Source organism: Piliocolobus tephrosceles, chromosome 14 (genome assembly GCF_002776525.5).
Source record: "Piliocolobus tephrosceles isolate RC106 chromosome 14, ASM277652v3, whole genome shotgun sequence".
NCBI lineage: Eukaryota > Metazoa > Chordata > Mammalia > Primates > Cercopithecidae > Piliocolobus > Piliocolobus tephrosceles.
Genome location: NC_045447.1, coordinates 102,696,538 through 102,724,359, shown reverse-complemented (window position 1 = coordinate 102,724,359; position 27,822 = coordinate 102,696,538). Strand labels below are relative to the sequence as shown.

Sequence of the window (27,822 nt, the reverse complement as noted above, 5' to 3'; positions counted from 1 at the left end):
ATGCACCGAAGTTTCATTAAAACACCACCTATGATAGTGGAGAAGAAGAAAGGGGAAAGATTCTTTGGGGTTCTGCATGTGGTTTAATTCCTGAAATGCTGAGAAACACAGGTGGGTAGCAAGCCTGCAACAGTGCGCACCCCTGCAGTGGGGAGGGCACCCGGTGAAAACAATAAAACAATCCCATCCCACGGCTTCCCAAGAGTGGGTTTACACGAAGGCTTTTGGTTTTATTTCATTTTATTTTTTAACAAACATACATCAGAAATAGTAAAGGTTTCTAATTGAAAAGAGATCTAATGCATAGTTTCTCTGCAGCACAGAAGACCACCTGTTTCCAAACTTCAAGGTTAGGGCTTTGAAACAGTCAGCTGCTAAATTATCTCCAGCTGGCTAGCTAGTTAGACTTATTGGAGCACATTGGTATCAAAGGTGATTATGTTTTGCATTTAGCAAATGAGCACAATCACTTTTTGGATGTATTTTTAATTCAGATTGCTCAAAGGTCTTGTTATTTCAAGGGAGCCTTATGTCATACCACACATTGACACCTCCTAGTGGGAATGGCGGCTGTGGGCTCCCTAGTAGAGTTAATGGATGAAGGCTGAGATACGTAGATATTGGGGACATCTGGGTTATGGAGCAAAGCGTTATGAACAATAGCTAGAGAGAGCTCCAAGGCTCCCAAAGCAACTCATAACTATAACACAGATAAAGTTCCAAAGTCATTTCATCACCTATGTGAAAATGCAATACTGAATGTTTTGACTCTCCGATGCATTTTGTTGTTGTTTTATTTTATTCATTATTATTATTATTTTTTGAGACAGAATCTTGCTCTGTCGCCCAGGCTGGAGTGCAATGGCACAATCTCGGCTCACTGCAATCTCCGTCTCCCAGATTTGAGCAATTCTGCAGCCTCCCAAGTAGCGGGGACTACAGGCATGCGCTACCGCGTCCAGCTAATTTTGGTGTTTTTAGTAGAGATGGGATTTCACCATGTTGGCCAGGCTGGTCTTGAACTTCTGACCTCAGGTGATCTGCCTACCTCATCCTCCCAATATGTTGGGATTACAGGCGTGAGCCACTGCGCCTGGTCTGTCATTTTCTTAATCCAGTACTTTAATGTTTTACTGTCCTAGAAATGCCCTGGGTTTTCTCATGCTATTTCACAAGAGGATACGCTACTTTTCATTGATGTCAAGAAGGCAACAGAAATGCTCCTGGGGAAGATTTCCTTACAAATAGGTTTCATCTCATCAGTAAAAAAAATTAGAAAAGTCTTTGGTCAGCCCATGGAGGTGAGTTAGCCTGAACCCACAAAAATGTCTCTGTGTAAGAGCAACTTGCATCAGTTGACAAAACAGGAATCAATTTCCCTTAGAAAAAGTTATTAATGTGTTAAGACCACTCTTTTAGGTTTTATTCAGGCAAATGCTCACTGAACCTAAAATACTTTAGGGGACTCTGATGTGAGCTTCCTTTGAAGGCTGGTTGGTTTTGTCTTTGTTTTTAAAGAGAACTCAACACGGCAACTGTGTGCTTATTGATAGTTCTACAAACGTGTTCACTTTTCTTTCCATCTATTTGTATAACATGTACAATCCTTGGGGAAGAGCATGTACAAAAATGTCTTCTAAGTAATCCCTTTACAAGGTAAACAGACTGCTACAGGTTCAACTTATGTTGAAAAGTAAAATTACAGTATCATGTAGGTATTATTACAATAGATCACTTTGAAGAATGCATCAACTGCCAGATCACATTTTCTAACCTGACAATTAAACTTCTCTTACTGATAGTCACGGTCAGTCCCAGCTTTCAGGAAGCTGTGAAACTGCTGGTGGCCACAGCTACTCAGCTGTGACGCCCGGGGGATTACTGACTTGGTGCTTTTCTAATATAGAAACAAACTCAACATAGAATCAAAGTGCTGTCTTGTGAATCTCTGCTCATTTCCTAGACACCTTCTGTTTCCTGAAGCAGACCCCCGCCCCAGTGGTATGGGAAGGTGAGCCAGGTCAGCCGTCCGCTTCTGCTGCTCACTCATAGGCTCTTTCTTTGGCCCGCCTGGGGGCACAAGCTCCTGCGTGATCTCGACTGGCTTTTCTGTGATTTGCAGAAACCTGAAAACCATCACATCATTTGACTTTGGGATATGATTAAAATTACGCAGGGACAAATGACTGAAAGGACACAGGGCTGGTGTGGGTCAGACCCTCACATCTGGGGACAAGCCCTTTTTGGAGAATTTGAACTTCAAAAACTTGGTGAACATGAGACTTCATGTCAGTCTAAGGAGACCAGGGATGGCATGTCCACCTAGTTCACAACCACGTTCTTGTACCGGGGGTTCAGTCCGAACCCACTTGTATAACCTGTTACCTGTGTGTTGTATGGAGATTCTATGTACGTACCACATGGCAAACACCTGCAACACAAATTCTGTGTAACACAGAGATGTACGAATAAACAAGCATCCATTCTATGCATAGGAAATGTAGTGTAAATCATCAAAACACCGTTCAGAGGCACACGGAGAATCACACAGCATTATGTGGCCCATGACCTTCCCTCTCTGTGAGCAACAGGGAGGGTGTCTGGGATTCAGCAGAAGGCTGTGGATGATGTCAGCAGCTTAGTACATCTGAAAGGCTCTGGAGCCCAAAGCGGACAAGGCACGTTGTCTACACTGAAATGGGGTGGTGATTCCTCCGGCCCCCTCTGTAAGAGACGTCCACACTGGGCAGGCTGTTGGTCAAAGTAGGGTAGCTCTCCCGAGTCACAGCTCTCGAGGGGCCCGTGTGGAAGCGACGCATGCAATAAATAAGAACACAGCCGCAGAGCAGGGCGCATGGAGAGGATCACTTACAGAAGATCCCATTCTGAAGTGCTGCGTTCTTGTCCATGATGCAGGATGAGGGGGCTGTGTGGGGCAGGTCTTCCCTGACCTTCGGAGAGTGGGTGCTGTTGTTGCTGCTGCTTGATTTACTTCTGCTTGGGTCGAGCGCAGGCTGGATGGGTGAGGCGCGGGCCCCCCGTCCCCTGACCAGGCAGTTGCAGACCAGACGGAAGAAGGCCCGCCGCATCTCCTTGCTGGCCAGCGTGTAGATGACTGGGTTCATGGCCGAGTTGAGCACAGCCAGCACGATGAACCACTGAGCCTTGAAGAGGACGGGGCACGCCTGCACCCTGCAGGCCACATCGATGAGGAAGAGGATGAAGAGTGGAGACCAGCAGGCAATGAACACGCTCACCACAATCACCACGGTCCGCAGCAGTGCCATGGACCGCTCCGAGTTGTTGTGGTTGGCCACCTTACGGCTGCTGGACTTCACCAGGAAGTAGATGCGTGCGTAGAGGATCACGATGGTCACCAGAACGGCCGTGAAGATGCTGATGCAGAAGGCGATGTACTTCTTGGAGTAGAGGGGCAGGATGGTAGAGCAGTCCGGGAGATTGTGCAGACAGTTCCAGCCCAGAATGGGCAGGGCGCCCAGCGTGAAGGCAATGAGCCAGCACATCCCGATCAAGAGGAACACGCGGTGCTTCTTGTTGGCGTCGTAAGGCCTCATTTTGATCATCGTCAAGTGCCGCTCGATGGCGATGGCCAGTAAGCTGCAGGTGGACGCCCCGAGGGCCACGAACATACTGCCCTCTCTGAGGAACCAGACCGTGGGAGACAGGCTGAACGTCTTCTTGCCGGACATCAGAATGTTGACCTTGTAAGCGATGCCGGCCAGCAGGTCGCAGAGAGCCAGGTTGCCAATGAAAAAGTACATGCGGTTGTGAAATTTATTGTTTTTCCAGATGGCAATCAAAACCATCAGGTTCTCTAAGACGATGAAGCTGCAGATGACCAAGAAGAGCACGGTGGTGAGCGTGCTGGCCTCGGAGGCCTCCTTCAGCCTGCCCGCCAGCTTCCCCACGTACTGGTAATGTTCCCGCAGGGTCTCATTCCCCCGCGCAGGCTGGAGACGCGGCGGGAGGGCAGTTGCCATCACTGGGCATTCACAGACGATTAGCTCCAAAATCCACTAGAGGGCGCTCGAGGAACATTCATTTCAAAGGGAAGCAGGGCTGAGGCTCTGGCTTCTTTCAGCAAAGCATGCAGGCCAGACTCCAGCGAGGGCGTTGAAAAAGGGCTCCTGCCAACAGATAAAAAGAGGGAGCGACCATTGATAAAACGATCGCCGCCTAAGGGGCCACGGCCACGCTGTTGGAGAAAGGCATGAAAAACGTGGAAGTATTGGGATGGCTGGCCACGTCAGGCTGCACAGAGGGTCTTTAGACACAGGCTAAGTTCTTAAGTGATTGGGGGAGACCGTGGGAAGCGATTTGGTGTCTGGAGTTGCCGGGAAGGGAAATTCAGTGCATGAATTATTGTATCCTGTAACAAAGATACACAGACCCAAATACAGCTTCCATCTGGAAATCTCCAGGCACTAGAAAATGCTAACTAGTCCTCATCTAGGGCACGGGAGCTGGTGACCCATTATCCCAGTTACCCAGGGAAAAGCAGGATTTTCTCAGGACCAAAAAGCAGGATGGAATCTGAATGATGCCTGCTCAATTTCCAAGACCTCCCTGGTGAGTTTCACAGTGGTATCGTGGGAAGCTCCCTCCCTTCCCAGATGGCGTCCCCTGGATCCAGGCCCAGAAATCAGGTCTGAATGGGCTGTAGGTTGGCCTGGCAGAGAGCCCTGAGGCCTGACCATGCGGTCATCGAGGGACCAACAGTGCAAGTCTGGGCAGTGCCCATGCAGACACCGCACTGGTGAGCAGCGAGTCCAGGACCCAGCGAAGAAGGAACATCAACCTGCAAAAACAGGACCTAAGTCTACAGAGGATAAAGGAAGGACAGGAAAGCAGTGACAGACACACTCACTGAGTCTGGCTTGAAATTCAGAGCCCCGAATATCAGATAGAACTACGTGGGAGCATGTGAGCCAACAGAAGCGGCACATCTGGGAGCACTGCAAGAGACAGAAAGTGGTAAGTGAAGGCCTCGATGAGTTCTGAATTCCAAACTCTTCCCCCACCAGACCTCAAACATTTGCACTCAACCACACTGGTAACAGGTAATATCAATCAGCCTTCTGTGATGTCGATGACGCCACATACCCAACTATCAAGGTAGAAACCGCTTTCAGTGGACTCATTTATTTTATTTTATTTTTTATTTTTATTAAAAAAAATTTTTTTTTGAAACGGAGTCTTGCTCTGTCGCCCAGGCTGGAGTGCAATGGTACAATCTCGGCTCACTGCAACCTCCACCTTCCGGGTTCAAGTGATTCTGCTGCCTCAGCCTCCCAAGTAGCTGGGATTACAGGCACCTGCCACCATGCCTGGCTAATTTTTGTATTTTTAGTAGAGACGGGGTTTCACCATGTTGGCCAGGCTGGTCTCAAACTCCTGAACCTCAAGTGATCAGCCTGCCTCAGCCTCCCGAAGTGCTGGGATTAAAGCGTGAGCCACTGCGCCCAGCCATCATTTATTATTTGAGTAGTTAAATATCTAATTAAGTTCAAATGAGACTAATTTAGAAGAGCCCACTGTGTGTATCCAGTGATTTTTTTTTTCTTTAACTTTTACAGTGTTTGAACCACAGCCCTAAATTTGCTTCAGAGACACACGAACCACTCACCAATACTACCGGCTCTGCATTTTAGGGTGTGATAGATTGAATCTCATCCACCCATGAGTTTATTCCCAGGTACAAATCAGTCCCTTGAAGATCTAGGGCTTGCCTGGTTGGGGCTGAGAAGCAGAGGTGGCTCCAGCTGGTTTCTGGATCCTCGTGAGCCTCCGGAGTGGTGGATGCTGTCAAAGTCCTCTCTCTACATCAGTTTGGGGGTCCTGGATTTTCTGAGATGGCCCCTTGCTTCTTTGCAAAGATTTTTTTCCAGTGTCCTGGAGCGTGAAGGTGTTAGTTGTTCTGGAGACCACAGGGATGGGGGCTGGTGGGGCGGGGGGGGGGGGGATGTCCGAGCTGACGTCTGTGCTCTGCCTGGAACTGCCCTGATCCTTCCCAGCTGCCGCCTCCTGAAGTCACAGAGGCCTTGGGTCGAGGTCAGCCGGAATGCCAAGTACTGGCAGAAAGGCTTATGTGTTGGTCAAGGCCCTCTGCTAACTGCAGAAAGAAAAAGCAGCCAAGTTCCAAGACAGGGCTGATGATGCAGGACGAGAGGGAGTTGCCTGCCCAGATCTCTCCCATCACTCATGAGCCACGACAGGCAGCGCAGGGCCCTGGGCCTGCCTCCCTCTGCCCCGAGCGTGGCTCACCCATGCAAGCCCTACTTGGCTCCCCATTCACCTGAGAAGAGACCATGTCTCACCTGTAGGTTCTCCTGGAGGTGAACAGGACAGTCCAGTGGGCAGCCGTCCCCCCAGCCCCTCCCTCTCTACCCTTTCTGATTTTTATTTAAATATTGCCCATCCTTCAAACCTCAAGTCAAATTCTATTTGCCCTGTAACATTTTCTGGAATCATGTCAGCCCCAGTGACTTCTCTCTGATGCTGCATGCCACTTTTGAAAAAACACTGCAAACTGTCTCTTTAAATGGGGCAGTACCACACGCAGCAGCATTTGCTGAGCATTGAGCTTCTCCATTCACACAGGGACCTTCCACCAAGGGTAAGTCCACAGTACCCTCCCCAGCGTCCTGTACAACGACGGGTGCTGAAAAGATACTGTCCCTTTAGATTTTGTTTGTTTGTTTGTTGTTTGTTTGTTTTGTTTTGTTTTGGGGATGGAGTCTCATTCTGTCACCCAGGCTGGAGTGCAGTGGCGCGATCCCGGCTCACCAAACCCTCCACCTCACCACACCCTCCGCCTCCCGGGTTCAAGCGATTCTCCTGCCTCAGCCTCCTGAGTAGCTGGGACTACAGGTGCCCACCACCACACCCGGCTAATTTTTGTATGTTTAGTAGAGACGGGGTTTCACCATGTTGGCCAGGCTGGTCTTGAACTCCTGACCTCAAGTGATCTGCCTGCCTTGGCCTCCCAAAGTGCTGGGATTACAGGTGTGAACTACCACGCCAGGCCTAGTATTGCTTATTCTTTCTTTCTTTCTGTATCTGTGAGCAGGGACTGGAGAATCACTATTTCTGATTTTCACTTTGCTGGGTTTCCACCCTGATCAGGGGCCTCTCGGGGACACATGTGCTGTGCCCGGCATGCACCCTGGTATGAAGCCGGGTATGAGGACAACCTGGGCCCGCAGGCTGTCTCCTGCCACCTCCGTACCATTGCACAGCGCTGAGGAGGGCCACGAGGGCTCTGCTGTTTCCCACATGAACAGTCACTCATGTTCATGGAAAAGGCATGGAGCAAAGGCAGTCTGTGGGCAGTGCCCTGTGCCAGCATCCTCCCTCCCATAGCAGCTGGAGCCAGAGCCGTCACCATGCTGCCAAACGGATGACCTGCCCGGCTCACACTGCAACTAGAGGGGCCTTCACCTGGCAGACAGACAGCTGTCCGTGACGCCACAGTGTCCTGGTTTATCCCACAGCATCGCTGGGACACCCACTCCAGTATGTGGGGCTTCTGGGACAGAAACTGACAAGCTGCAGACAAACCTTGGTTCCAATCAGTGATGCCTGAGGCCCCTTGTCCCCAGCTCAGGTAGGGATTCGAGCACATCTCCATGTTCCTCATCCTTTTAGGTAACACTGGCATATTGTTATAATTCAGACTGTTCTTGTACTACCTCAGTTTGCCTCCTGGGCCTCAGTTTCCCCCATGACAACCTGACCCTACCATTTTTACTTGTCCTGTCTCCTCTGAACCTTCTCCACACCTTTGCTTTTGCCATGCATCCAACAGCCAGATCTGGACTTGCTCCCGGGAGTGGAGAGAAGAGGGTGAATAGACCCATGGCTCCACAGGCTCATACAAAATTGAGCAGAGCAAAAAACAAGCAAACAATTAAAGACGAATAACCAGCAATAAAATAACGCCAATAAACATAGTATAAGATTTGCCAGAGACCCATCAAAACCATGAATCTTGAGGGCAAACATATTTTCCCATTAATGTTCGATTTATCATTTCCCTTTTAATTAAATATTCATCCCTCAAGAAGTATATTTGTCCAGAACATCTTTTGTTAAGTATGATTCTCCGCATTTTGCCTAAGTGGAAGATAATCTGGCGTCTTTAGAATCTAAAAGCTCATTTTCTCTGGATTATCAACATTTACAAAGCAGGCCTCATCCCAAGAGTTAAGTGCTCGGCTAAAGGCCAGATTGATTTTGGATGCATCTACACATGATTGCGCACGGTTAAAAGCATCTCATGGACAAGAGTTCCCCTCTGCTCCTGAGGGGTACCAGCCGCAGACGTCAAGTTTACTGGAAGAAAGCTCAGAGCCCACCCCGGCCTGAGGCTCCTGGAGTCAGTGAGCCCTACTCAGGGCAAGAGGGGAGTCAGCCACTCCGGAGGATTGGTACTAACACTGCAGGGACTGCAGGAGTGCTGGGCACTGCAGGCACCGACAGGCCTGGGAGGCTGCCTGCCCCACCACACACAGATCAGTGAGACCAGTACCCAGGCCAGCAAGAGGATGCGCTGGACCCTGCAGCCTTCCTTGTGCCCCTCTTAGTCACCACCTGTCCCCAAGCATCACCACTACCTGGGCTAGGACTCTCCCCTAGGTGAGTTTAGCCTGCTTCTGACCTTCACATGAATGAAACCCTGCAGGATATAGTTGTGTCCATTGCTTTCCTCTCCCCATGATGCTTGTACGAGTCATGCACATAGATGCACCTGCATGCTGAATATTCCTTCTTGCTCTCATGGTGTGGGCAGGTACACTACCCTCTATTCATTCTTGTTTATGGACATGGGGTAATTTCTTCCACGGCTCATGTGTTGATTATCATCGGGTAGCACTGCTGGGATTGATTGAGGATGTTCTCTTGGCGAACACATGTCCATGTTTCTGCAGGGCCGATGTTGATTTGTGAGTGGTGTGTTGGTGTCTGGGATGGGCTTTAACCATGACTTGGAGGCACTGGGCTTCCCAGACCCCAGCCAGCTCATCTTACAAAACTGGTGTGGGGAGGAGGGGTGGCCCCCAACAAAGGGCAAGACTGATGCAGTATTAGTGTTCACTCTTTGCTGTATTCCAAAAGCAAGTGTCCAGAGCTGGCAGTGACGTTGTAAATTTGATCACGGCTTAAATTCCACCTGAACACTTAGAAATAAAGCCAGATGCTGAGACATGTGGCTCTTTGCAGACTAGTTTTGTATATATTCAGAAAGCTGGGCACATTACGGAAGACACAGGAGTACGGACAGCTGCAGAGTAGAGACGCTCCTCATCATTAGCGGTGGTCTCTAACCGATACAGACACGGACGCTGGGCTGCTCCCACTGCCCACCTCCGTGGCACATCCCTGCCTAGACGTTCCACTGTCTTCCAAGTACTGCACGAACACATCTCCCTGACCGACTGGACAGACCCTGCCCACCACCCAGCTCTTCAAGGTACTAAGTATTTGATTGTCTGCATCTTCAGTCTTTCCATGTTTACTGAGAGACACTGCTCACATCTGAGCTTCCCTCAGTTCTACTCAACAAACAGCTCATTAGCTAAGAGTTTTCATGTCATCCTCACCAAGCTGGGATCATCCAGCCTATGTCAAAGCATTTTAATAGCAACACTTTTTTTTTTTTTTTTTGTAGAGAAGGAATAAGACGCCTTCAGAAGATAAGTCTGCAGTGAATGACCCCAAGTTAGACCCTGCTAAGGTCAGAGGTGCCCACCTTCCCCCCACTTTCAAGGAGAAGCATCGCTGGGGGGAGGGTGAGCCAGAGAGAGAAGGCCGGATGGATTCCAGATGTGCTTTCTATACTAGTGATTCGCTTTCTCTACCCATGTCAAGTTGAAAAATAAGCAAACTATAAAAGGAAGAAAAAGAGAAAAAATAAAGAAAATATTTCCACAGTCTGATCTCCTTCCCAACACCCCCCTTTCTCTCTCCGCATAAAAGAAAAGCACAATAAGATAGTAAGATATTTCTCTCGGTCACATGCAGGATGCTATATTTTTAATAGGCACGTACTCCCAGGGAAATTAACTAGCTCATCCTCCAAATTGAATTAAAACACCAAACATATGCCAACAAACAAAATTTCTTGGAAAGCAAGATTTAAAAAAAAATTTCATTTAAAATAACTTAGAAAGGAAATGAGTTGGCCGTTTCACAGCTCCAGCAAAATGTCTTTGCTAATGAGTATTTTCCCTTGCTCTGGATTTCTTGGGTGACCCCACTCTGCTTTTGGAGATAGTCCATTGCAAAATGCATGTTTCACACACCCGGCTGCACACGCTTGGCCCATTAATGCAGCTCCCCTGAGAAATAACAACTGTTACAGACAAACCAGGTGAGGGCTTTGGATCTTTTCTCCCTTCTCTTCTTCAAAGCATGCAAGTCAGTGCACTTCCTTACACTTACTGCTTCCTGGTGGCTTTTCCCCAAGTCCTTCTCCATCACAAATAAGGCTGGGACATTATGAGCTATCTGGGCATAGTCCAGGGAACCCCAGATATGGAGGCTGTGCCCCAGGAAACTCAGGCCCCGGCCCTGAGCATCTGCCTCTGTGAACACCGTCCTGAGCTTCCAGACTGGTGTGTGGGAAGGCAAGTGCATCTGATCCAGGAGGTGTTTGACCCCTTTGCCTGTCCATGAGTGTTTTTAAACTTTCTCCCTTCTGCTGCTTCTTCATGACGGCATAGGATAAATGACTCTCAAGATTTCCGCAGGGATGAATCCACAGGGATGTGGAAATAGGCTCTGTGAGAGGGCTAAAGGCACATTCAGGTAAGAGCCATCCTGCCCACGAAGTCAACCTGAGATCCTTCCTATCCCTTCCCAAAGGGGCAGTCTCACCTGGTAACCCGGCATGTGTGCCACCTTGCACCATGGACATAGCACACATGGCCCCACAGCAGCATCTGCCTTCCGAATGTACATAGGAGAATACCAACGGTAGGGGAGGCGGGGGGGGTCACTTGTCCTTAGTCACAGAGCTTGGAAAAGACTGGGCTGGGCTGGTGTCCGTGCCATCTGATTCCAGGATGTCACATTAGGGATGAGCTCTTTGGGAGGCTGCCACCTTGCCACTGGTTCTTTGCCTAGGTGGTGACAAGAGATTCTCTGGCATGTTTTAGAGACAAACTGCCTCATGCTTCCATGCCAGCAGAATGCTAGAATGTCATTCTAGGGGCACTGAAATATCTGGAAAATTTTGAAGCCAGGAAAATGGAGCGGCATCTGCAAGGCCAAAGAGCACCACCCATTGCTTAAGGAGCGGGTCCTCACCTCGCTGTGTGAGCTGACCCCAGCCCAGCCTGTGGCGCAGTGAAGAGCCACTCACTGCGCACCAATTTGCACTGGACAATCTCATCACTGATTTGACCCAACTGGCCTACCATCTGTTACAGACACAGACTCAATTCCTCAAAAATAGGATTCGAAAAAGGGAAGGAGACTTTATGCCCAGTAGCTATAACAGTAACATCAACTGAAACGTGTTATTAACTGTAACTAGATACGATTCCACTCAGTCTATTCTTTTTCTTTTTTCTCAAACATTATATTATCTGCAAAAGCTTAAGGAAAATCTTAAGGCAATTAATTTGGCAGAAAACATATGGCAGAGGAATCATAGGAAATGGCTTTGAAACTGATAAGAAAGGAATTAGGAAGCCAAACATGAAGGAACAGAACGGCTCATAGAACCCACAGCACCCTGGTTCCAGCTGAGGTAAACAGACTGCATAAGGCTGGCGGCCTGGCTCTGGTAACACTGAGGAAACAGTACAAAGTCCTGGCAGTTAAAGGGTTCTACAACAGGGCAACCTCAGATTTTTCAAAATTGTGGCATGCTCAAATTCTTTTTTTGGTAATAAAAATAGATCCACAGTGTATAATAAAAATATACATACAGTACATGTATTGAGGAAGATGAAAGAGATACCATGAAATCAAGTTAGTGTCATTATTTCCAGAAAGAGGAAAACCAATCCCTGAATTCTGAGAAATAAGATGTAAAGTTTCTTCTACAGGAAACTGTAGTCCCTACCCTTTGCATATGGTAGAAAATCAGAGACTCATGCATTTGAATAAAAATCACAATGATAAAGAGGAAAGCGGCATTTTCAAAGATGAAAACTGGTTGAGAAATCATTCTCTCTAAATCTCAGAGGGAGGCTCTTAAGAGCTAGCTTCAGTTTGTATCTCAGGTATCAGGTGACGGGCGTGACTTCGGAGGCCCAAAGTGAGTATTTACTGGTTTGCTAATGAAAAAAGCCTGATGTATGGTTCTTCTCCTATGGCAACAAAGTTACTCAACCTAGCACTGAGGTCTGCATCCGTGAAATAATACTCCACAGATATGAACACTTCCACAACTCCTCAAGCACACACACACACACACACACACACACGCCCCGCACCATCACCATCTCCTCAACCAACACCAGCCCTGGGCATGGCCAGCTGTCCTTGTTAGTCATATATCTGCAGAACATAATCCTTCCCTTATGCTTTCCAGGAATTATATTTTTCTTAACCATGCCTGCAAGATTTTTGTCTATGAACAAAAAATATTGAAAAGATAAATTATGAGTATGTGGTCATATACAAAGTCTGTGACTTCTAATGTCCAGATTTTAGAATGATACCTAATTCTGGAGATCTCAGAGGTCCAGGTAGGAGTGGGTACCATGTATAGGGTGGGCCTCCATTTAAAAATAACCTTCTAAAGCGCTCTCTGTTCTTGCAGCGCCCCTTTCCTTAGTTTAAGGGTCAAAATGAGGTGTGTTCCCTTAAAAAATCCAACAAGAAGTTCCTTTCTTATATCTAAATATAAAAACACCACAAAGAAATGTGCCATTGGGAGTGTCCAAAGCCAGAAAGTCAGAGGAAGAGAGAAAGAGAGAGAGAGAGAGTATTGGGAGACTCAAAAAGCCCAAAGCCCCTTCTCTAGCTGTTATCTCACTTACGAACACAACGTACTGATTTTTCGTGGGAACCTCATTATTGCATTGTGGGGACTTCGTCTTCCAGTACCGATTCTGACGGACCTAATTGCCTTGTTTGAGAAATGTTAGGAAAAAAACGAATTTTCCGGCGAATATTGTTTAAAAGAATGATTTTCCCAGGCTGAGGACCACAACCCTCTCCCACGTCCAGCGTCCCCAGCCCCTGGCACTGCGGGCGCCTAACTTTTTAATTGGCCAAGGAAAACGACTGATGGAATTTCTCCACAAACAGCCTCTCCACTTTCATCCAGGTATTCAGCTTCCAGCCCGCTGTACACGCTCCGGGTGCGGTGGAAAAGGCCTCCTCCGCGTTCCTGCAGCGGCTCTGGGGGAGGGGTGCTGATGTGGAGCGCTGCGGCCGCCGCGGCGCGCCCAGGTCCCCGTCGCGCCCGGGATCGGTGGGGATTTTGTCGGAAAGGTGGGTCCTTAGGCCCCCAGCCCCCCACCCGGGTTCTGCGTCCGCGCGCCCCGCACGGGCCCGCCGCTCACCTCCGTCGGCTGAGGGCGCTGGGGCCTCCGGCATCCTGGCGGGTGGCGCGCGACGGTGCCGGGGCGCCCGGTCCTGCGCTCGAATGCCAGCTGGGCTGGGAAGCCCGGCAGTCTCGGGGCTCGCGACGTCGTTCCCGGGCCTGGAGTCCTGCTCGGTCGCGTCCTGCCGCCGCCTTCGGGTCCCTGAGTCCCTGTTCCCTGTCCCCGGAACCGGCTTCCTCGGCCTCTGCCCGAGCTCGTCAGAGACCAAACTTTTCCAGCGGCCCGCCGGGGCGGGACCCACGCTCCGCCCCTCCCCTCGCCGCCCCCAACCCCCGCCCTCGTCCCCGCCCCCCGCCCCCGAACCCGGCACTCCTCCAGCTCCCCACCTCCGGCCCCAGCAGCCAGGTCTGCGGGCGCCCAGCCCGCCCCTAGCCTGGACCTCTTCTCCCCGACCCCGCCAATCCCCTAGGATCCTGCTCGCCCTTCGGCCCCTGTCCCAGGCCGGCCTCTAGACCCTGCCCTCATCGGGTGCCGACCCTGGGCGCCCAGCGACCCGGCGGGAACAGGCTCGAAACCGGGTCGGAGGTCTGGGCTTGGGCGGGCGCCTGCCGCGCTGACAACGAGAGTTTGTTTCGGCCGATTCTTAATAGAATTAATACTATCATTATCGTTGGTCCCGATCCTGACCAATTTCCTTTTGTAACTGGCCAACCACCGGCTTGGGCTTGTAGGTGGGCGGCTGGCGCCGGACAGCGTTTTTGTTTGGGCTTCCTCCTTCTCCGCACTGGTCCCCTCCGGCGCCTGCCTGGTCCCTCTCCGAGCTCTACCCCCAGGCACGCAGAGACTTGGACTCCAGGCGGGGCAGCACTCTCCCCTAGCCCCTGCTGGTGCACCAGCGCCCACTCCGGCACAGAGCAGCGCCCCTCCTAGACCGGCAGCCGGCGGATCTCAGCCCCCACGCGACCCCCTTCCTCACACGGATTTGCCCCTTTTGTGTGGCAATAATAATAATAATAAATCCATATGAAGGCTTCAAACAGAAGAATTCCCAGAGAAGGAACTGCCACATTTTCAATCAATGGCAAAGGCCATGATTGAGCGAATACACAAACAACCTTAGAAGCTTGTGGAGAAAGGAAAAAAATAAAGAAAAAGGAGGAGGAGGAAAAGGAGAGAGGAGAGAAGCGGGAGGAAGAAGACGAAAAAGGAAGGAGAGGCCTGTCATCCGACTGTACATTCCTAGGCCGGCAGGATTGGGGCCGCAGGGGCCGCTGCAGAGAGTTGAGGATTCTTTGTGCAAAGGCCGCTCGTTACTTTCTGTCTTTCGCCCTCTTGCCTCGAGGATGAGCCCAGCGCATCCTTCCCTTGGAGCAGGGTGCATAAGCTTATTTGGGGTGCAGTTTGAGCGGTGAAGGGCACTAAGAGTGGAAGTCGGGGGCATTCCTGTTCCCTGCAGAGAAACGCAAGCCCTCAGCAATTGAGCTGAAGCAGGCAAGTGACCCTGCCTGCTGAGGCTGCCGGCCCTAGAGGCTCTGGCCGTCAGGAGCTGGGGGACTTCCCAGCGTTTCGCCTAGGCCATTTTGCCTGTGTTACTCTGGAGTCTCCTGGCACTGCAGCCTTCCAACTTGTTCAGAGTGTCTGGTGTATGGCTCTGAGAAGCCACTTCTGTCCCAAGTTTCATGTGGGCCTGAATGTGCTTCCCTTTGTTGGACTCCTACAGCATCAAGTCAAGAAAAGAAGGGAACATGCTCCTTTGGCATTGGTCCCAGCCGGGATAACAATACAGCATACTGTGGCCACTGTGTCTATACGTACCAAAACGGTCAATAGGTTCATTAACACATCTGTTCAATTACTTGCTTCCCATGATGAAAAATGTACTGCTAGGGTAGTGGCTGAGGGTTGTTTTAACCGGCACCCAAGTCTCCATTCCTAGAGAGAGTCAGTTACCCTGATACAATAGAGCAACCTTGAGGTGTGGTGATGCCTCCAAAACTAGTCTCCGGAATTGGAGCCCGGAAGCCCTGAGGAGTAATGTGGCTCTCATGCTTTATGGCGGGTTTCCCTAAGAGAGACCCGGGATCTGACCCATGGCATCACTGAAATTCCTCTTTCAGTGAGGCTCCATTTCCCTAAAGATGCCTGTCCTCAATGGGTCTCCCCACACACGGGCCTCTCACTCACCCACTGCCCCACCCCCATCTGCTGTCCTCTTCCTGGGCCTTAAAGCTCAGACACTAGACTCTGACAAGGAGTCCTCCATGCCCCCGTAGAAACCATCTTCTCTCACCACTCCTCTCGAGGAAACAGCCCTCCCTACAATTCTGTTGAGTACGTCTCCCCCTCTGCATCCTGGTTCACAAGTGAAAGCAATTTAACAGAAGAATGCCAGCTTATAAACATAGAAATGGGAGAATGAGGAAATCCCCATTCTGTAACTCTGAATGAAATAATTAAGTCAGGCAGTGTGCACTAGTGGGTGTCAAACCCTTAGGTGAAAGTGTGCAGGTGAACTGGTGCTAATTGGAAAAAAAAAAAAAAAAAAAAAGGTTTTCCATTTTCCATTTTTTTTATGGAGACATTTGGCTGTACCTTAAAGGAAGATCAAACTCACTGTCACTAATACTGGCTCAGCCTGGCATTATGTGATGCAAAAGAAACACACAACATCACTGTTGCTGTGTGCTTGCCAAAGATGCTTCAATTGAATCAATAGCAAAGCCTCTAGACTTTACTGCAAGTTTACAGGAAATGGAAGAGCTTGAGCAATGAGTTAAATGACACCATGGGAAACAACCGGACTGTCAGAGTGTGGGCGTTCTGCAGTCAGTTGCCTGATCTCTTCCAAAACAATCAATGTCAAGAAAAAGGGTGAGGGATTCTTCTGGTATGAGAGCAGCTGAAAAGAAGAAGTATAACAATAAGTACAAATGCGGATTGACTCCCAGCCAGAGAAATCAGCGCGCGCACACACACACGCGCGCGCACACACACGCCCGCACACATGCACACACACACACACACACATTTTGCAGGAAATTACAAATTGGAGGGGATACTGAATGATATTATAGAATTATTGTTAATGTTTTTAAGTGTGATAATAGTATAATGTTTATTTAGGAGAATGGCTTTAATTTTAGGAGGTGCTGTTGAAGTATTAAAGGGTAAAATGTCTTCATGTCTAAAATTTATTTTAAATTGTTCAGCACAGTACGTGCACATAAGCTGATATGACAAAAGGTTGGTGATTATTGGTTCTAGGTGGTGGATACAGGAAAGGGGTTGTACAATCTGTTCCCTTTCTTTGTATCTTTGATAAAAGTTGGAGAAAAATAAAATGGCAGGTACTAAACAACTAAAAAATTTCTCTACCTTTGCAGTCAGACTTTAAATCAAATCTAGGTTTATGGAAATAAAATTAAAAGATACTATGAGTTATATCTGTATACTTTTGAAAATCATGTGGCTGCAAACTTAAATATGATTTGAATAAACGAATTACATATCATAATTATGTAATATAACCTTACATGCTTTTTAATTAAAAAAATGAAATACATTCACTTTCCCAACAAATTCGTGTCCACAGCCTGGTGAGCAGGTACAGTATGGTTAAAGGACATGCAGTTTTAAGATTTGAACTCAAAGTGAGTCCTTTCTCCAGCAGAACCAGTGCCCTGCAGGAGAGTAGAATTGTCTCAGAAGAGCTGAATAAATGCACCTCCTTTCTCCCTCCCTTCTGCCCTCCCAGCCTCTGCTTCCAGGATCCCAGGGTGCCTCCCCAAGTTTTTGGGTCTGAGTTAGTCTGCACTATCTCTACTCTTAGCTCTGTTTAGCACAAAGGCTGCAACAGACAGTCAATATCTGAGTCAATGTGCACGCATGCTCTTTTCTGGTTTGAGCCCTCTTCTCAGGAAAATGTGTGTTGGTCACAGTTTGCACACATGAGCTTGACCCCTCGAGTCCTGAAGCTTTCCAGAGGAGGAGTGCCCCCTGCAAGGTGGGGTCTAATAGATAGTTATGATGGTTAATTACATGTGTCAACTTGACTGGGGCATGGGGTGCTCAGATATGTGGCCAAACATTGGTCCGAATGTGTCTGTGAGGGGGTTTCTGGATGAGATTGACGTGTGAGTCAGTAGACTGAGGAAAGCAGATGGCCCTGCCTACTGTGGGTGGGCCTCACCCAATAGTTGAGGGCCTGAATAGCCTGTTATTGAAGACAAAAAGCCAACACTCTCCTCGTTAGAAGTCTCTCATTAGGAGAATCCTCTTAGGACTGGAACTGGAACCTTGGATCTGTAGACATTGGATGTGTCAGCCTCCATAACTGTGTGGGCCAATTCCTTATAATAAAGCCTTTGTGTATGCTATAGGTATACCTCTGGTGGATTCCATTGCTCTGGAAAGCCCTGACTGATGCAGTGGCCCCAGGCAAAGGGCAGAACCTCACAGATATGGCCAGAAGGGAGCCATATCTGTGGTAGAAGGGAGCGCGGGACTACACTGGGGACAAGCGGCTTGTGGTCAGTCCATCTGTGCCTCGCCAGTTATCTTAGAGCCATTTCTTCTCTGTCAGCTTGCTCTATGCAGAACTTGGGGGAAATCGCTTTAAACTATTGACCCCAATGTGGATTTGTAGAATGAAACTTGGCTTTTTTTTTTTTTTTTTTTTTTTTTTACCATAACCCTGTCTTGATCCAAATGAAGCCTTTGACTTACTGCCAGAGCTCTTTAGGGAGGCGTGTTCATTTGGTGACAGAGATGTCTACCAATGCCCAGTCTCAGCCCTTCAACTGTGGCTCCACGGTGGTTACATCACTTTATCCCCATCATTAAACCCTTAATGTGTCCCCATCTTCAACCTCACGGTCAGCCAGCAGGAACCATCAGAAGCTTCAGGAATTGTTCCTTTTTTTTTTTGAGATGGAGGCTTGCTCTATCGCCCAGGCTGGGGTGCAATGGTACGATCTTGGCTCACTGCAACCTCTGTCTCCCGGGTTCAAGCGATTCTCCTACCTCAGCCTCCTGAGTAGCTGGGACAGGTGCCCGCCACCATGCTCAGCTCATTTTTGGATTTTCTTAGTAGAGATGGGGTTTCACCATGTTGGTCAGGCTGGTTTCGAACTCCTGACCTCAGGTGATCTACCTGCCTCGGCCTCCCCAAGTTCTGGGATTACAAGCGTGAGGCACTGGGAATTGTTCTTTGAACATTTCATATTTTGTAATGACATTTGTAATATTCAGGAACATAGCTAGTTGTGTGTGTGTGTGGTATGTGTGTGTGTGGTGTGTACGGTCTATGTGTGTGTGCATGTCTCTGTGTGTGCATGTGTGTGTCTGCGTGTGTGCATGTGTGTATCTGCATGTGTGCATGTGTGTGTCTGCATGTGTGCATGTGTGTGTCTGCATGTTTGCATGTGTGTGTTTGCTGGAGAGGGAGGGAATGTGTCTGTCCCTCTGTGGAAGACAGAAACATGGTCCCTGAGGCCTCTTTTGGTCTTCTGCTTGGCTTTCTGCTTGCTCTGAGCTCTGCCTTCTCCTTCCTTTCCCGGGTTACATCTTGCCCAGGGAGAGTCTGTGCTACACTCTCAGGTGCAAGTTACACAGCACATCTGAGTGGGAAGCACACACCCAGGCCAGGTTCATGAACTTCTAGGTGCCTTAAGTCGTTGTTGATGAAAAATATATTAGTACCCTTAATAACAAAAAGGCAAACTCAAACAACCACAGCACTTTTCTGGGTGAAATATTTCCCCCCAATCCCTTCCCTTGGCTGGTAACAGAATGGGAATTCACCACCACCTTGGGCAAGTGATGACTTCCTTTCCTTTTTCAACCATTATATAGTAAGATGAAACTCTCAAACGACCTGAAAGTGAGATGAAAATCACTCAAAAGAACCAATATTATGCAACAAGTTTAAATTAAAAACAACGGCTATTTCAACAATCTGTCTTCAGCATAGCCATGTGATGAAAGCAGGTGGCCCCGTTGAGTGTGGGCGGGCCTCACCTAATTAGTTGAGGGTCTGAAAAGCCTTCACTCTATCCATCTGCATTGTGAGGACTCAATGTGCAGACAGATATGCAAAATGAAAGACTTATAATAAATGGGAAAACAGATAGGTTTAGCTCTTTTAAACATAGAAATAGTTGTAGAAAGGCCACATGGATATGGTGGGGCAGAGAAGGAAGGCCCTGTGAGCCCGTTGGAGGCCATGCTAGGGTTGCATCACACGCCGCTTTGTGAAGCAGAAAGGTTGCTGTCGTTTGCAGCAATGAGCAAACAGAGGCTTGGAGAAGGGACCTCATTCAAGTCTACACAGCCCGTAAGGAAGAGAGCCATTGCTTCTTACAGAACCACACCCTGTCTCCTCTCTCCATTCTGTTCCCAACCTCTTGCCAGTGATGGGAAACACGCTGTTCAACCACAACATGAAAGGCACAGGAGCAAATATCCGAAGTATTGCAGCAAATAGTTGGCAGGAGACATTTGCACAGAGATGCCCCATCATATGAATTGAGCATTGTTATCTACAGTGCATTCTCGGAGAACATAGGTCAGACTCAGAGGTTGTTACCTGAAGCATCACTTTAGGATCTGGAGAAAAATTAACAAACTGTTCTGGCATGAGGAATCGGACTTACATTGGGCAGGATGTAGGGTTTTCAGATGCAGTGGGAGCAGACGGGAAAATAAGAACTCCGCTGGCAGAGGTGACAAGGGTCTAATATGTTCTTGCACATGTGTTTTTGTCAAGAGCCTGAACATTCTGAGAGCCAGGAGAAAGGTTGGAAGACACACTGTTGGGGGAGGCACTCTTAATTCCCACTCTACTGTTTTGACGGAGGCTTACTGGAGGCTCATAGTGAAGTCTGCATATGAATTCCACAAACAGGCAGTGCCACTTTTAGCAGCCTTGATGCTCTGAGTCAAATTAGTCCAAAAATTTTTCTTGTGTTTGTGGATACCACCCCTGGGGGGCATGGTGGGGGCTGGCTTGCTGGAGGAGTGCTTTTTGCTTACAAACTGTTTATACACACTGTAAACTGTAAGTCAACAGAAGTGCCCAGTTGTGTCTGAATCATTCATTCAATGGCATGCGGTGGTTATGCACAAACCTGTTTGCATTCTGCATAGACTGGTTCGGCGTATTCCTCCCCTGCCCCTGGCTTTTTGAACAAGTGTCGACAGTGTTGTTGAATAACTTTTCTTCTTCTTGGCTACCAAAAGGTTTACTTCATGGTGGGAATGGAGAGAGAGCGTGGAAATGAATATAAAGGGTAATTGCCAATTTCCTTACTCTTCTGACATCAAAGGCAGTGGATTTTAAGCAGAGAGGACAAGAGTTTTGATAGGGCAATAAGGGCAAATGCCAGCCAGTACTGCTGACCTAGTGCTTATGCCATGCTGGGCACCATTCAGCGAGCTCTACACACAGACTCACTTACTCCTCATAGCAACCCTGTGAGACTGATACCAATATCATCCCATTGTTCAGATGAGAAAACCAAGATACGGAGAAACTTTATACATTTGCCAAGAGTCACACAGCTGGTAAGTGCCAAGCTCTGGTTTGACCCTGGATACTGTAAAGATGGCTGGGATGCCTTGTCCAGTTGAAGTCTGTTGATGTATTTTAGCCCTTTGGAGGTTGCAACTCCTGAAAGACACTGGGCAACTCCTGAAAGACTTTTTTGTGGATGACCACCATCCAGGGTGCCTGTGGAGAGCCAGGGGCTCTGGCTGGAGCCCAAGTACAGAGTGGGGAGGACAGATGCCATCACAGACCCTTAGTCTTGCTACCCTCCACATCTACTCTCAAATCTGGACTATCATGGGTTGGTTTGGGTGAGACTGGATGGAGCCCACCCAGATCCCTTTTGGACAGCCCCAGCTGCAGACCTTGAGGACAGCCATTACAGGCTGGATGCTGCTGTAGGAAGAACAGTGTGGGGGTGGGCAGAGGGTAGAGGGCTTGCTTCTTGTCTTGCTTTCACCGTAACTCTTGGGTAATAAAGAAACTACTTAACCTCCGGGTTTGTCCTCATCTGAAAATGGTACACTCTAGCAATCAGTACAATGCTAAATATTGGGGCATTTAAAAGAATAGTAGGATTCTAAAACTTTACACAATATACACATGTGTGAAAAGTTTTTTATTCCATATTAGTTGAATTGAAATCATGTAAAACCTTACTTCTTAATTAAAAAAAAAAAACTAAAGCTGAAGTTTAAGAGAGAAAATGTCTCAGTAATCTAAGCTCTCACCTCAAGAAACTAGAAAAAGAAGAGCAAAATGAATGTCAAGCAAGCAGGGAAGGACACAATAAAGATAAAAGCAGAAATTAAATTAAAACAGAAAAATCAATGAAACAAAAGGTACACCTTTGAAAAGATCAATAAATTGGGACATTCTAGCAAGACTGACAAAAAGAAAAACAGAGAGAGAGAGAAGGCAGAGATTACCAACATAAGGAGTGAAGAGGCTATCACTACACACCCCACAGACCTCAGAAGGATACTAAAGGAATACAGTAAACAATTCAACACAGATACATTTTATGATGTAGGTGAAATGAACCAATTCATTGAAAAGCACAGCTACCACAGTTCTCATGATATAAAATAAGCAATTTGAATAACCCTATTAACTATTAAGAAAACAGAATTTATAAACTCTCAAAAAAATCCTCAAGACCCAAATTGTGTCACTACAAAAGGCTACCAAACATATAAAAAATGTAACAACAATTCTACACAATCTCTTCCAGAAAACAGAAGAAGTAGAGATGCTTCCCAACTCATTTGTTGAGGTAAGCAGGATATTACTCCAAAACCAAACGCAGACAGTACCAAAACATGATACAGACCAATATTCCTCATAAATATAGACACAAAAATTCTTAAGAAAATACAGCAAATATAATTCAGCAATATACAAAAGTAATTATGTACTATGATCAACTTGGGTTTATTCCAAAGGTAAAAGACTGGATTAAAATTTCAAAAATCAAACCCTGTAGTCTACAATACTAACAGGCTTAATAAGAAAAATTATGTGATTATATAAATTTATACAAAAAAATTGACAAAATTCAAGGCCCATTTATGATAAAACTCTCAGTAAATTAGAAATAGAAAGGACCTTCCTCAATGTGATAAAGAGCATCTGCAAAAAGTCACAGCTATCATCACAATTAATGGTGAAAGACTGAATGCATTCCTTTGCGATCTGGGAAAAAGCAAGATGTCCCCTCTCTCTACTTCTATTCAACCTAGGACTGGAAGTTCTAGCCAGCACAATAAGAAAATAAAAGAAAATGAAGGCATGTAGATCTAAAAGAAAGATACAAAGTGTCCCTATTGCAGATAATATGACAGTCTGCATGAAAAATCCCAAGGCATTTGCAAAACCAAAACAAAATAAAACAAGACAAAACAAACAAGCACACGAACAAAAACCTCCTAGAACTAATAAAGTTGCAAGATACAAGACCAACCCAATAGTATTTTTATATACTCACAATGAACATATAGAAACTGAAATTAAAAATACAATATCTCATACAATCAGTAACACGAAACAAAATTCTCAGGTGTAAATCCAACAAAACGCTTATAGGATTTGTATGCTGAAAAAGACAAAGCTGAAAAGAAAAATCAAAAATAAAAATAAAGACAGACATACCACGTTCATGGATTGGAATATTCAACATAATAAAGGTGTCAATTCTTCCAAATTGGTAAACAGGCTTATCACACTTACTACACAATTTCAGTAAGATTTTTTGTGAACATACATAAGATTATTCTAAAATCTGCATAGGAAAGCAAAGGAACTAGAATGGCTAAAACAATTCTGAAGATAAAAAATATAACGAGACCTATCAGTTTATCAGACTCCAATACTTAATATATAGGTACATTCCTCAAGATTCTGTGATACTGGTAGAGAGAGAGACACACTGATCAACAGAACAGAGTAGAGAGCCCAGAAATAGCCCCACACAGATGTGGTCAACAGATTTTTGACAGAGGTGCAAAAGCAGTCCAATGAAAGAATGATAGTCTTGTCAACAAATGGTGCCGGGTCAATTGGATATCCATAAGCAAAAAAATGTACCTTGATCTAAACCTTACACTTATTACAAAAGCTAACTCAAAATGGATCATAGATTTAAATGTAAAGGGTTTATACCCCCTTTACATTTAAATGAAGTTTTTATATTTAAATGAAATACCCCTTCACATTTAAATAAAACTTTTACAAGATAACATAGAGAATATCTTGGGAACGTAGGGCTTGGTGAAAAGTAATTTAAAATGATAGCAAGGCATGATCTATAAAAGAAAAACATCAGTGAAGAGGACCTCATTAAAATGAAGCCTAACTCTGCAAAAGACACTATGAAGAGGGTGAAAAGACGAAAAGACAAGCTATAGACTGGAAGAAAACATTTGCAAACTGCAGATCTGACAAAAGGGCTCGTAACTAGAATTTGTAAAGAATATATTAAAAACTTGACAGTAAGAAAATCAAACAATTCAAATAGAGTATGGGCTAAAGATACGAAGAGGACACATGGATAATGGCACATGCCAGCCATTAGGGAAATGCAAATAAGGTCATGATGAAATTTCACTACAGATCTATGAGAACAGCTAGAACAAAAGGTAGTGCCAATGCCAAATGTTTTTGTAAGGATGTGGAGAAACTGGATCACTCTAGCAGGAATGTTACATGGTACAGTCACTCTGGAAAAGAACTGGGCAGTTTATTAAAAAATTAAACAGACAATACCAAATAACTCAGCAATTGCACTCCTGGGCATGCATCCCAGTGGAATGAAAAATAAATTCATCCCTGTGGAATTCCATGGAATGTCCACAGAAAACCTGCACATGATTGACCACAGCAGCTTTACTTGTAATAGCCAAAACCCGGAAACAGCCAAAATACGCTCACTAGGTGAATCACTAGATGGGCTCACTAGATGGTGGCACATCTACCAAGGAGTTTTGCTCAGCGACAAAAAGAATCCACTGTTGATACATGCAACAGCTTGATTGAATCTCAAGATTATTATGCTGAGTGAAAAACCCCAAACTCTGTATGATGTTTGTGGCAGGCCAGGTCTCACTAACAACTGGTTCGGTACTGACTGAGTGGTTAAGTTAAATGTTAGAAACCAGTGCCCTTATACAAAGGTTGGGATGTAACAAAAGCCCATTAGGAGTTTGGCCTAGGCCTTTCCTGGGCCTTAAAGCATGACAAAATAATGAAGGAATTCTTAACAGGGCCCACTTAAGATTAAACAAGTTTTATTGTGGGTCTGAAGAAACTCCCCAGGCCTCCACAAACAAGTTTATTGGGGTCTGAAGGAACCCCGTGATTCAGCAGGAGACAAAATAAGGGTAATCACCCCAGCACCTGGCCCCATTTAGATGAAGTAAATTTACTGAGGCTCCAGAGGAAGGTCTTCAGGACTCAGACCTAATTTACAGATTAAAATAAGTTAATCGCTTATGCCTTTAGATGAATGCACACTTACACATAGATATATAGCTTAGAAGGTATATAAACTCTGAACAACTTTGTAATTTTGAGTTCGTCTGGTGATAATTTCCAGCTCTTCTCCCTATTACTGGTTACAGAAATAAGAACTCTCTTACTCCCCAGTTCATCTGCATCTTGCTATTGGGCCACAAGAAATAGCAGCCTCCCGCTCAGTTTGGTCCAGGAACAATTTCACTTATATAATATACATGGAGATGGGAAACATTAGTGGTTGCCAGGTGCCAGGACTGAGGGGCTGGTGGTGAGAAAGAAATGGGTGTAAACATAAAGGAGACTAGGGAGATCTTTGGGGCAACGAAATCGTTCTGTAACTTGATTGCAGTCATGGTGACATGAATCCATACATGTGATGAATGGCACAGAACTACACACATCACACACACATACACACGACACTCTGTACGATGTCAGTTTCCTGGTATTGATATTACAGTTATGTAAGATGTAACCATTGGAGGAACTGGGTGAAGGGTACACGGAACTCTCTGTACTATCTTTACTTATACTTGCAAATTCCTGTGATTCTACAGTCCTTTCTCAATAAAGAATTCGAAATTTAAATAATTAAAAGTCAGAAAACCCACTTTTCGTCTGTGGGTGTGAAAAATTTAACAAGAGATGCCCCTCTGTTCCACTAGGCAGTTTAAAGGGTAAATGTGTTCTAAAGACCATGCCCAAGTATTGGAGAGTAGACCCTCAATGAGAAGGAACCAAGTTATCCCCTCATTAGGCAAGTGGGTGGCAGGAAACCGCACATAGAAATATCGTGGACTTGGTTTGGAATCACGCTGCTGTTCCTGGAGCCTGCGGTCTCAATGACGCATGGCTTTTCTCTAAACTATTCCCCTTCCAGACAATGCAATAGAGCACATAGAACTCCAAAACCTTGAGCCACAAATCCCAGGATCCCATGGTGGTGACTGGGGAAGCTGGAGGAAGGCTGGGGGCTGCAGGCTGTCTGCGTGCAGAGAGACATGCTCAGTGCTGGTGGCTGCCTTGGCCATTTCCTGCTTCATGGAATTGAGCTGGCACCAGCATTTCTTGCCATTTCTCAAGTGGCTCATTGCCCTTAACTCTGACTTTTAGATGACTGCATGGCTCCCAGCTGGAGTCTTTATTTTTCCTGAATTTATCCACTTATCTCCTCTTGGTTAGTCTAAGCTTCTAAACTTAAAATCATAATGCTCCAAAATTTTTTCCTTCCTTTTTTCCCTTTTATTTATCCTTAAATGCCTATGTGCCCATTATAGTCAATGAAGCCCTGGTACATCCCACAGTCCCCACAACTTTTATTGAATGGAATTAACTCTATTCTTTATGAATTACAGATGATTCTTGCTAGCACAGTGGCATCTATTTTCAGGTGATTATAGAGGATTCTGAATTACCTTTGGGGCTTCAGACAACAGGTTAGGCCCTGCAGGCAGGCAGCTTTTGGGTTTATCATTTACCTCTGCTTTTATCTGGTTTTGCAAGATCCTAAGGCCACAACTAGGATCTTGCATCTGGGGGCTTTCCTAATTAGAGATTTCAGTCCTAAAGCAAAGATCAGAAGTTGTCTTAGACTCCTCGGGTTGAAGGACTCTGGTCATTTTGTTTCTTCCCTTATTGTTTGGGACAGCGAGAGACAAGAGAGTCAGGGGGAAGGGAGGCTGGGATGGTGTTGATGGGCTTGTTTGCTGGGTTTATGAAAGACTGAGGGCATTCATAAAGAAGAGCTTTAATGTTTCTTAAGTACAATTCTTATCAGGCGACTGTATAATATTCCATTTTAATCGTTAAAAATGGCAGTGCAGGTGGTCATTTCACATGGGTCAATGTAACACATTCTCTAGGGAAACAGCCTATCTTCCTCTGTCCTTTCCCTACCGAAAACACACAGTCATCTTTCCTCTTTTTGTCCCTCGACACCCTCTTCCAACAAGCCTCCTCTCATCCCAGTGCTTCCATCCTAACCAACCACAATATTTACCGGTTCCCAGGAGACAGCAGTATTTGATGTGGTTTGCAAACATCAGCATTGTAGACCAAATGGGAATGGGCTCAACAGGAAGCTGATGGGAGAGAATTCTCCTGGTGTGAACCCTTCAGGCTTCCCAGTGGCAGTAAAAGGAGGAGGAGGAGGAGAAGGGGAGATGACCATTAATGAGCCTTCTGCATAGCTTCATCCTGAGAGTCCAGCTCAGGCACCCAGGGATTTGCTTTCCTGTGCTCCTGAGTCAGGTTTCTTATACCCAGGGCCCATGTTGTTCCCTTTCTTGGTTCTGGAGGACAATCTAGCAAGCTCATTGTCAGCATCCTCCTCAGCAAGTCCGAGTCACAGCCTCTTCCACTTTGCTAAGCCGGTTTCCACCCCTTCATCCACTTCTCTCCCAAACATTTGCTGAGCTGTCTTTCTCCCTAATGTCACTGTGCCAGCTTTCTTCATCCCTTTGGCCTTCAAATCTAGTAAATTTATTGCCACTAGAGTGGAGTTTCAGGAGTGTGAGAAGGTAAGTGTGGTGAACGCAATCTATTCAGGTGCAAAATGCATTGGGTTTTAAGCACAGGGAAATAATCTCATTTTAAACAATAATAACAACAGCACAACCCTTCATTAGACAACTTCCTCCTGCCACAGCTACCATCTTACCTCTTTCCTCTAATTCCTAGAAAAGTACTATCTCCTCTCTTTCTCTTCAGCTCTCTCCCATTTAGCTTAGAATCCAT

At 46.5% G+C, this 27,822-nt stretch overlaps 2 protein-coding genes across 2 annotated transcripts; both read right to left on the bottom strand.

Annotated features, from left to right (window-relative positions):
• Positions 1 to 205: 205 nt before the first annotated feature.
• On the bottom strand, positions 206 to 13,795 carry S1PR3 (sphingosine-1-phosphate receptor 3). Its single transcript, XM_023194568.3, has 2 exons — positions 13,545 to 13,795; positions 206 to 4,148 (listed from the first exon to the last, which is right to left on the bottom strand). Exon 2 carries the CDS (start codon positions 3,999 to 4,001, stop codon positions 2,865 to 2,867), a length of 1,137 nt encoding a protein of 378 aa, XP_023050336.1. The 5' UTR covers positions 4,002 to 4,148; positions 13,545 to 13,795; the 3' UTR covers positions 206 to 2,864.
• Positions 13,243 to 27,822, bottom strand: C14H9orf47 (chromosome 14 C9orf47 homolog). The gene is given in 8 exon segments (XM_026446815.1): positions 13,243 to 13,314; positions 13,316 to 13,380; positions 13,545 to 13,770; positions 13,985 to 14,022; positions 14,025 to 14,065; positions 14,067 to 14,452; positions 14,841 to 14,976; positions 27,746 to 27,822. Coding segments are annotated over 8 exon segments (1,041 nt in total).

Excerpts from the sequence above, each read along its gene's own strand:
- S1PR3 (XM_023194568.3), bottom strand. The coding sequence starts at position 4,001 with ATGGCAACTGCCCTCCCGCCGCGTCTCCAGCCTGCGCGGGGGAATGAG.